At 23.3% G+C, this 10,486-nt stretch overlaps 3 protein-coding genes across 3 annotated transcripts; 2 read left to right on the top strand and 1 right to left on the bottom strand.

The window, feature by feature from the left end:
* The first annotated feature begins 118 nt into the window (after positions 1-118).
* Positions 119-2,431, top strand: LOC122859020 (myb-like protein X). Its single transcript, XM_044162339.1, has 3 exons — positions 119-566; positions 653-1,985; positions 2,077-2,431. Exons 1-3 carry the CDS (start codon positions 563-565, stop codon positions 2,090-2,092), a joined length of 1,353 nt encoding a protein of 450 aa, XP_044018274.1. The 5' UTR covers positions 119-562; the 3' UTR covers positions 2,093-2,431.
* Positions 2,432-3,226: 795 nt separating this feature from the next.
* LOC122859019 (DE-cadherin-like) lies at positions 3,227-5,174 on the bottom strand. The gene is made up of 2 exons (XM_044162337.1): positions 4,798-5,174; positions 3,227-4,728 (listed from the first exon to the last, which is right to left on the bottom strand). Exons 1-2 carry the CDS (start codon positions 4,862-4,864, stop codon positions 3,245-3,247), a joined length of 1,551 nt encoding a protein of 516 aa, XP_044018272.1. The 5' UTR covers positions 4,865-5,174; the 3' UTR covers positions 3,227-3,244.
* Positions 5,175-5,329: 155 nt separating this feature from the next.
* Positions 5,330-7,251, top strand: LOC122859018 (quinone oxidoreductase-like protein 2). Its single transcript, XM_044162336.1, has 6 exons — positions 5,330-5,660; positions 5,750-5,983; positions 6,052-6,425; positions 6,503-6,742; positions 6,881-7,010; positions 7,109-7,251. The coding sequence occupies exons 1-6, from the start codon at positions 5,433-5,435 to the stop codon at positions 7,163-7,165; spliced, it is 1,263 nt and encodes a 420-aa protein (XP_044018271.1). The 5' UTR covers positions 5,330-5,432; the 3' UTR covers positions 7,166-7,251.
* Positions 7,252-10,486: the final 3,235 nt, after the last annotated feature.

Genomic DNA, 10,486 nt, shown 5'->3' with positions numbered 1-10,486 from the left:
TTCGGCCATTTTATTTGTAATTTGTAAACCACCCAAAAAACAAGTTTGCCAATTTAATAATTTTATATCATTAATTTTTATTGTTGTGGCAACATTGTTATCAACAAAAAACTCACACAATCAACCATTTTTATTTTATATAAATTTTTATATTATTTAAAATTGTCATATGTTTATTAAAAAATAATAACAATTTGAATTAAAAAACAATAATTAATTTTGTATATTTTTTTGTGAAAATGTTATGCAATTTTTACGTTAAAAGTTTGATTGTTGTTTATTTATTTTGTTTGTCAATGAGTCACATGGTTTATATTGACCAATTAAAATTCGATAAACATTGATAAACATAATATATTTTTTTCTTGTTTTTTCTGTTGAAAATTTATGGAGCAAAATTTTGTCAATTATTTATGCATTTGTTTGTGTGTTGTAATTACATTGTTAAATCAAATAAACAATTGAAAATTAAAGCCACTATAAAAGTGATTACATTTGAAAGCAAAATTATTGATTAATTGAAAATTAAAATTTACATTGAGAAAATTCAAGATTAATAAACATGGGTAAGTTATTATTATACCTATATTAAATATATATCATATTATCTAAATAAAATGAATAATTTATACCTATTATAATATTTTTTTAGACTATGAAATAGACAAATTGATAACTGAATTTAAAAATTTAGTTGATCAATCGTGTGTATCTATGAAAAAACATCTTGATGAAAAAAATGCTGAAAAAGTTTTTGATATTTGTAAAGACTATCTTGAAAAAAAAAAGACGTCTTTATTAAAATCATTCGATGATGATTCTAATGAAAAATTAATCGATAGTGATCACATTTTTAATAATGAAGAAATTGATATTTCACAAGATGATGGTGGACCAGATGAAACTTATGATATTGTTGATGAGGTTGTCAGAAGTTTTGATGGCAATCATGATATAATGAATATGAGTTTTTACAAAGTCAATGTCAATGATGTAAATAGCTCAGCATCAATCGTTATCGAATCAGATCATGACACAGATGCCGATGACATGCATGGTGAAAAATATTTAATTAATATTGATGAGCAATCTTCTGTTACTTGCAGACGTTCATTTTCCATGCATGATGATTCATTTACTCTCCAAATAGGAGACAATGAACCTGATGGTAGACATGTAACATTTAATGAAACCATGCTATTATATAGTTATGAAAATGAAGAAGAAGGAGAAGAAGTAAATGATTCAAATAAAAAAACTGAAAGTACAAATGATGAAAAAGATGATGATGAAGAAGAAGAAGAAGAAGAAATAAATGATTCAAATAAAATAACTGAAACTACGAATGATGAAAATGATGAAAATGACGATGAAGAAGAAGAAGAAGAAGAAGAAGAAGAAAAAGAAGAAATAAATGATTCAAATAAAATAACTGAAACTATAAATGATGAAAATGATGAAAATGATGATGAAGAAGAAGAAGAAGAAATAAATGATTCAAATAAAATAACTGAAACTACGAATGATGAAAATGATGAAAATGACGATGAAGAAGAAGAAGAAGAAGAAGAAGAAAAAGAAGAAATAAATGATTCAAATAAAATAACTGAAACTATAAATGATGAAAATGATGAAAATGATGATGAAGAAGAAGAAGAAGAAATAAATGATTCAAATAAAAAAAAAAATAAAACTAAAAATGATAAAAATGATCTTAATTTGAATAAATCACAAAGAACAACAAGATCACATAAACATGACAAGGAAAATGCAAATGTTTTATTGATAAAAAATAAAAAAAGTAATAAAACACCAAAAGAGAAAAATACTGATGTTAAAAATAAAATTGATAATAAAAAATCTACTTCATCAAAAAAAAATAATAATAAAAATGTGAAAAATATAAAAGAAAAGCAAAGTAAAAAATCAAAAACACCAGAAAAAACAGTTGTAACTCGTTCAGCTTCTCGTGAGCGTTATGACTTGTAAGTACAATAATTAAAATTATAACATTTTTATTAATTTGAACATTTAAAAAACTTTGTAATAATGATTTTTATTTTATTCTTATTTCAGGAGACCAAGAGTTTAATTTTCTTCATTGGTAAAAATAGTTTGATGATTTATTTTCTAATTTGGCTGGTACTTTAAAAGTCAATAATATTTTTCATCAATTTAAACAAAAGCAGTATATTATTTATAATTATTAAAAACTTTAAAATAAAAAAAAATTTAATTTAATAGAGGCAGGATCCTCAAAGTAATTTAAAAAATATTTTTATATAAAAAAAACTTTAGAATATATTTATTTTTTATTTAATAATCATTAAGAGAATTTAATTTTCATAATATTTCATTAAAAACATCTGATTTTATCGACAAAAAAATAAAGAAAAAAACCAAGATGACTAATAAATTTAAAAAAAAATAACTTGAAATTTGTGTTTTTATTTTTAAACTAAAAAACAGCTTCTTTAAAATTTATTCTCAACTTTTATCAACAAAACTTGTTAAGTAGTTGATAAATCATAAAACCAAGTAAAAAAAATCATTATAAATAATCCGTAAATCTTCAGGGTTATAAATAAAAAAATAAATTTTAGAAATTGCTAAAAAATTAATTCAAGAATTATGTCATCGACAATCAGCTGTTTCTGTGGAAAAAATTTTTGCTTTTGCTTGTTTTCCCAACAAGATTGTCCAATAAATTTTTCTCTACTTTTTTATCCACAGATAAGACATTTAAAAAAATATAAATAATGATAACAAATTTTGATATTTGAATGCCTATGAATTTTTAGTAAGTATGGTATTTTTAATATTATAATTAATCAATTTATTTAGACATAAATACATTTTATTTTTAAATAAAAATTTGAAAAGAAAAATAATTATTTAGACAGGAATATTTAATTTTTAATTTAGATAATATATTTATAATTATTAACAATTATTATTATAATATTAACAATATAGGTTTATGAAAAAATTTCATACAATTAATCGAGAAAAAATTAATAACATTTAATTTGATTTTTCATTTAGATATTGATTTTTTAATGACAATATTTTTAAAATATTCATATGATTATTATTTTCATATTGATATAACTAAAAGAATAGAATTAATAAATTTCTGAGCAATTTTTTTTTTAGAAATTAAGTATGAATTAGATGGAAAAATAAATTTTTAACAATAGTATGATAATTTCCATTTGATTGGGGTCATAATAAAATATAATTATCAACAATCAAGACGTTCAGGACAATAACCATTTTCATTGAGACTGTCAAATGCTTCTTGTGTTATCTTTTTAAAAGTTATATTGATTGTAGATTTAACACTGTAACGTGGTACAGTCTCACTTTCTTTAAAAACTTTAAATTTAAGTTGATAATTACCATCAGAAATATTCATAGCAGGTGTTATTTTACCAGTATTAAAATTCAAATCAAAATTATTATTTATTTCACCATCCCATTGAAATGTTTTGTCATCCCAAGTTGAGTCATCACGATCAAAAAAAGGAACATAAAGTGTATCAATTCCCAATGATGATCCATTAAAATGACGAATTACGACAGACGTTGAACGACCCTCCAGTTTTTTATCATCATCAGAAACAATTATAACACTAAGTATTGATAATCCTGTCATTTTTGGTGTTCCACTGTCAGTTATTAATATTGGTATATCATATTTTGATTGTTTTTTATAATCAAATTTAACTTTAGCCCAAAGTTCATCATTTTTAATGGCAAATTTATCAGAAATATTTGTATAATTAATTGTTTTATTGTCAATGAAAAATGTAAAAGGTGAACTATGATATTCTGAATCATAATCAAAAGCAACAAGTTTTGTTATCATACCAGGTGGTTTATTTTCAAACAAATAAATTTGTTGTTTTTCTAAAATTGGTGGATTATCATTGACATCAATTAAATTAATATCAACTGAAATTCCATGACCCAATGAATTGTATGTATCATTTCTATCATATGCTTCAACAATTACTCTCCATGTTGGATAACCAAATGGTGGATCTCTATCAAGTATAGTATTCAAGGTCATACAACCAGTTAATTCGTCAATTGAAAAAATTAAATGATGCTGTTTACGATCTTCCATCTTTGTATAGTATCTAATATTTTGATCAATACTTTTGTTTTTTATGTCTGGATCATGAGCTTTAAATATTCCAATACAACTGTCATTGATATGTTCCTCAAGGATATTTATATTTGTTTGAAATATTTCAAAAACTGGAGCATTATCATTTGTATTTTCAATAATTATTATAACAGTTGTTGTTATTTCATAACTTTCATTAATTGATGCTTCAACAATGAGAGTATATTCTGATGTAATTTCATAATCAATTTCTCCATTAACATAAATATTACCAGTTTTTTCATTGATGCCAAATAGTTGATTAATATTTCCAGATCTTATTTTGTATGTAACAGATGTTGTAGAATTTATATTTGACAATTGAACCTTTACAATTGACATATTTCTGTAATAATTTTCAGTTAAATTATTTACAATGTAAATTGAGCTGGTAAATTGAGGTCCAGGTTGTTGTCCTTGTAAATCAATTTCCTGTTCAAGATTATTTGAACTTTCATTGTCTTCTTTTGATATGTTGGCTGATGAATTTGATAAGAGCTCATATTTGTATCTAGATTTTTCGTGATCATTCAAGGTATCAGCAATTGTTGAGCCTATTCAATTTTTATAAATTAACAAACGCATTTTAACAGTAATAATTATCAGTTATTTTATCAACTTACCAATCAACTTGTTGAATAGAAATATTAATGAAATTATTATACATTTATATTTTTTATTTTTGTGCATCTTGTTTTTTTTATTGCTGATGAAACGATTTAGTAGACGAACAACTGGACCAGTTTTTTTTCTACAATGTTCTGCCAAAAACTGTGAAGAAATGAACCAACATGTTGGGTGTAGCAATGATAAACGTTATCATCAACTGAAATTAGGACAACAATATCATAACGTTAAGTTTGCAAAGTATTATTTGTTTTTGTCAATTTGTTTTGTCATCAGTCATCACGAGGTTTTACCCAGTTATCTAGGTTAATACCCAAATTTACATAAATCAGGTGATGATTAGTCAAACAAAATTTGATGATGATGATGTGATATTGTGATATTGTGATAACGATTTGAATTAAAAGAAAAATGGCAGCAATTTTGATACAATCATTTGTTATTTTACCGAGTTATTATCGGTAATACAGGACACTGTACAACTTTGTTTATATCTTTTTTTTTTTTTTTTTATTATCGTCTCCAAGAACAGCAGCTGATCCAGCTGATAATAATTATTATTTATTGTTCAACAAGAGGACACGTGAATTTATTTAGCATATAATTGTTTATTGTTTATTGTATTACTAAAATGTCAACTAAATTATTGACAAGATTATTGACGAGAAATACTGTCAATCATGTTAGTTTTATGAAATTCAATACAACTAGAATAAAATTAAAAAATGAAGATATTTTAAAGAAAACAATTATACCAGAGCCAGTTAGTGGTATGCATCAAGCAGCGGTATTAAAATCATTTAATGAACCACTTGTTATTGAGAATATTGAACCAGTTAAAGTATCAAACGATAATGAGGTATAATTTTTTTACTCTATATATAAATTATGGTTAAATTGTAGTGAAATTATAGTCTTTACATAAATATATTTTTGATTATTTTTTAGGTTTTGATTGATGTACACTATTGTGCACTAAATGGACCTGATGCATTGTTAGCAAAAAATAATCACACATTTGAGCCAGCTTTGCCAAACATACTGGGCTATGAAATTGCTGGTAAACTTGTAGAAGTTGGTGGTGAAGCTAAAAAAAATGGTTTTAAAATTGGTGATAAAGTTGTTGCTCTTAATAAAACAAAATTTGGAGGTTTTAAAAATCAATGCATAGCAGAAATGAGTGTAAATTAATTTATCATTTAATAATTAATGAAAAAACAAGTATTTAAATTATTTATTTATTTATTTAGGATATTTGGAAAGTTCAATCATCAGATAAACTACTGGATTCTGTGTGTTTACTTGAAAATTATATGACAGCATTGATTGGTTTAGATAAAAAAGCCAACTTGCAAGAAGATGAAATGGTGCTGATAAATGTTGGTCTTGGTGGTATTGGATTGGCTGCTGTTGATATTGCTGTTAATGTATTTAGAGCCCAAGTTATTGGTGTCAGTGCATCAGAAGAAAAAGCAGCAATGGTACGTGATAAAGGTGCATTTGCATCATTAAAATATGATGATAAAAAACTTGTCAAAAAAATTGTTGAATTTGCTGATGAAAGAGATATTGAAGATGTTTTTGATGGACCAGAAGGAGAAAAATTCAAAAAAATGTTAGACTGGTAAGTTTATCATTATTCATTTGACATAATAAATTTTTATATTATCATTAAATAATTTTTTTATCATTGTTTTTTAGTTTTACAAAAGTATACGAAGAAAAGTATCAAACCAATATGTTGAGAGATGATAATTTTGATGTTCTTGTTGAGCATTTATCACGAGAAGGTCGAATGATACTTGCTGGTTTTACAGCTAAAAATGGTAAAAATGGTTCAGAGAAAAAAACTGATGATGATGAAGATGAAAAAAAAAATTCTTTTGTTCCAAGTGGAATTAATCTTCTTAAATACAAATCAATTGATTTCGAAGCATACAGGTAATATGAAATACCAAAAAAAAAAATTAACCTAGATTACAATTTTTTCATTTCTAATTGTACTTACATCACAAAAGAAAAAAAGGCCTATTTTGTTAAATTAATAACATGAAAAATAATATAATTATTACTTCACAGAGAGGCGGGTCAAGATGTCTTGCAATACTACGATGAGGGCTTGATTAAACCATCATATTCCCTAATTACTGGACTTTACAACATAAACGATGCACTGAAATGCACAACAGACATGAAATGCTTTGGAAAAGTACGTAAAAAAAATTTAGATTATCCTTTTATTTCTCTTTAATATCATCAACCTAATTATAATTTAATAAACTAAAAAAAAAATTATTTTTACTGCAGGTAATTATTGACTTGAAACATCCAGATCTTGAGACTAAACAAACTTCAAATAATTAGTAACTATATATAAAAATTGAACAAAAAAAAAAATATATTTATTTATTACCTTTGGTGAATAAATAATAAATAGTTTTTTAAATTTATTTTATTTATCTTGGAATTTTTATTATCTATTTTAATATTATTATTATAGGTGTGTTGTTTTTTTATTTTTCTAAATAATTGAGCGACCGGTCAAAGAGTCGGCAATTGACAGCAAAAAGTCCTTGTTATTTTTATTACATGTGTATATATTTATTTTGTTTTATTAAAGACCGAATGGCCCTCAATAACGAGAGGGATCTTACAAACATGTGATATGCGTGAGACCATATACGATTGAGCTATAAACATTGCAATAGTACTCAATAATAACACAATAAAATAGAAACAAAAATTTTATTGATACTTTTTTTTCAAAATTATCAAACACATTTTTATTAATCATAAATTTTCATTTTATTTTATTGACATTTTAAAATTTAACGTGACTTTTATAATATATCGATTATTTGACCTAGAGATTAATTAATTATTTACCAATTTTAAAAATTTGTTAGTTCATAATTTGGTAATTAATGACACCATGCAAATTAATGAATTTTCAAATTATTTTATTTATTTTTTATTATAATTTACTTTCGTATTTTAAATACGAATATAATGATAAATGATTTTTCAATAAGGTCAAGTTTATCTAATGTATCAATAATTAAAAAAAAAAAAACTAACAAAATGATCGTGTAATTTGTTTTTTTTTTTTTTTTTTTTTAAATTTTTGTTTAAATTGGTATTTTTAGGCTGTTATTATTATTCAATCGTCATTCTTATACAGTCAATAAATAGCTACAAGAAAGAAAGTGAAAATTTCCTCAACATTGTTATTTTATTTTTTTATTTTATCTTTTATACCGTAGCATTTTTTTCATTGGTTTCGATTGACGTGAACTGATAGCTCAATTAAACACGAAAAAAAAAAATATCCGGCATGAAAAAATAAATGAAATTATACTTTTGATAGAATAAAAAAATAATTTTTTTATTCATATTATAAACAATAATTAAAATATAAATTTAAAAAAGAAAAAAAAAGAAATCAAATTAATTTATTAAAATGTAGTAAATTAAAATAGAACTTAATTGACTGTTGAATTTTTAGATCATCAAAGATATATAAAATTTTTTTAGATCATCAAAAGATAGATAAAATTTTTTAGATCATCAATAGTATATAAAATTTTTTTTTATTTCATTTAATAATAACATTATCGTGGGAAAAAAATTTGATGCTGCTGTTGAGATATTTTTCACGCAAGCAGACGCGATAAAATAGTGCAATAAATTATACTGCCATATCATGCAATCAATACCTCCATTTCAATCAGTCTTTATATTACACTCTTTATCCTTCAAATATTTTTATTTTTATTATTTTATTATTAACGTGTAAATTGCAAAAAAAAAAAAAAAAAAAAAACATTAACTAAAAAAAGTTTTTCTCATTAAATCACAGTAAATTCCTACAACAATAAGAAAAAATAATTGAAATAAATCAATTTGAACTATTATTATAAATTTTGATTTATATAAAATAGTTTTAAATTTTTTAAATATTTTTTTATCATGCGTTTGTTGTTGAGGGCATGAAATAGATAATCAAAATTCAATGAATAATTCAATAGATATATTGGTCATGCCAATCAATGGTAAATTTATAAAAATTATTATTGCAAAATATACTTTTTAATTTATGAGTAATTTAAAGAATTACAAAAAAGGATTACACCAATTTTTTATTTATTTTTTTTCCATTAACAATAGTATTATTTTATTACAAAAAATAATTGATGAAAAATTAAAATCTATAAATCACAAGAGATATCTTGAAAACTAAATTATGTAATTTTTAAATGAATTTTTAAATTTACTTGTTAATTTATAAAAAATATAAATTCTCAGCTGAAAATAATAGTCAATTTCTTAATTATAATTTTAATTTTTAAATTTCACTGTCGCTGCTAGATCAAAAAACATTTTTTAACACCATTAGAAGTGTTAAAATTGTAATCAAATAATGTTGGATAATAAAAAAAAATTCTTTGTATTTTTAAAGAAAGTAAAAAATGTAAAAATAAAAAACGCCCCCGCTAAATTACTACTCGTTCAGGGCTATCTTGGGTTCAAGGAAAAGGACCTCTGGGCAATGGGCGTGGTGGTTGTTACTGTGATTGTAACCATACACTCGATGACAAACCAGTGTCCAATACAACCAACTTTCAGGATCTAACACTCATATTATTACTCTTATATATAAAAATAAAAAAACATTTTATTTTTCATTATCTTATATTTAAGCGTTATTTCTACACAAGTTACAATAAAAAAATTTTTTAAAAAATAATTCTACGTACTATTACTTTCCAAAGTACATTTTTATAATTCAATAATTACCTAATAATCACCCTAAAGACAAATATCTATTTGCAATATTCAAACTGTTTATTTTTTCATTGAAAACTATTTTTGTTTTAATTTTAAAAATTTTATAATATATTTATGTTATGGTTCAAAAAAAAAATATGACTTGGTAATTCAAAAAATTTGAATAAATTTAAACATACTTTAGGCAGTTTTTTTTTTAAAATATCTACATCAATTACAAATGTTTTTTTTGTATTTTTTTTTCTAAAGAGATGTCAGTTTGTCTTGTCAACTATTGGTATTATAATTTTGAAAGGCATCGATTTATTTAACTCCAAAAATTCTCATGTATTCTTTAGTCATCAACACCATTATTGTTATATTTTTTTTTATTTTTTTGCAAGGTATATTATTTGTGTAACTGACGTGGTGTGGAGAAAGGCGACCACCCACTTGATTACGCAACACTATGCTCCATTTATTAGTGTGCGACTTATTTTGATATTTTTTTTTTATTTTTATTATTCTTTTACTTTTATGCATATAAAGACATGAACCAGATAACACCAGGTATTATCTCAGTCCAATGAAAACAAGAAAAAGAACAAAAATTTTTATTTGAAAGGAAAAAAGGTAATAGTTTATTCTGAGTTTCTAAATTGGGGATTGAAATGAAAAAAAAAATATAAAACATATAATAATACAGTAATAGACTAGCCATTTTAAAATAACTGGTACAATTTTATTATTTTTTAAATTATTGGATGAATAATGTAATGAAGAAATAATAAGAAAAAAAATGATGAGTTTATATTCAATTTATTTATATTTTTCGTAACAATGAAAAATAATTGACTCATTTATTTATTTTTTGAGGTGAAAAAAGGATGCTGTATTGTGGTAATTTATAGATTTAAA

The sequence above is a fragment of the Aphidius gifuensis genome, linkage group LG6 (assembly GCF_014905175.1).
Source record: "Aphidius gifuensis isolate YNYX2018 linkage group LG6, ASM1490517v1, whole genome shotgun sequence".
Taxonomy (NCBI): domain Eukaryota; kingdom Metazoa; phylum Arthropoda; class Insecta; order Hymenoptera; family Braconidae; genus Aphidius; species Aphidius gifuensis.
Note: the sequence above shows the minus strand (reverse complement) of the source record. Positions and strands in the feature narration are given on the sequence as shown.

Excerpts from the sequence above, each read along its gene's own strand:
- LOC122859019 (XM_044162337.1), bottom strand. The coding sequence starts at position 4,864 with ATGCACAAAAATAAAAAATATAAATGTATAATAATTTCATTAATATTT. Across the intron at positions 4,729-4,797 it reads TCTATTCAACAAGTTGATTG|GCTCAACAATTGCTGATACC; the intron begins GTAAGTTGATAA and ends AAAATTGAATAG.
- LOC122859018 (XM_044162336.1), top strand. The coding sequence starts at position 5,433 with ATGTCAACTAAATTATTGACAAGATTATTGACGAGAAATACTGTCAAT. Across the intron at positions 5,661-5,749 it reads AAGTATCAAACGATAATGAG|GTTTTGATTGATGTACACTA; the intron begins GTATAATTTTTT and ends ATTATTTTTTAG. Across the intron at positions 7,011-7,108 it reads ACATGAAATGCTTTGGAAAA|GTAATTATTGACTTGAAACA; the intron begins GTACGTAAAAAA and ends TTTTTACTGCAG.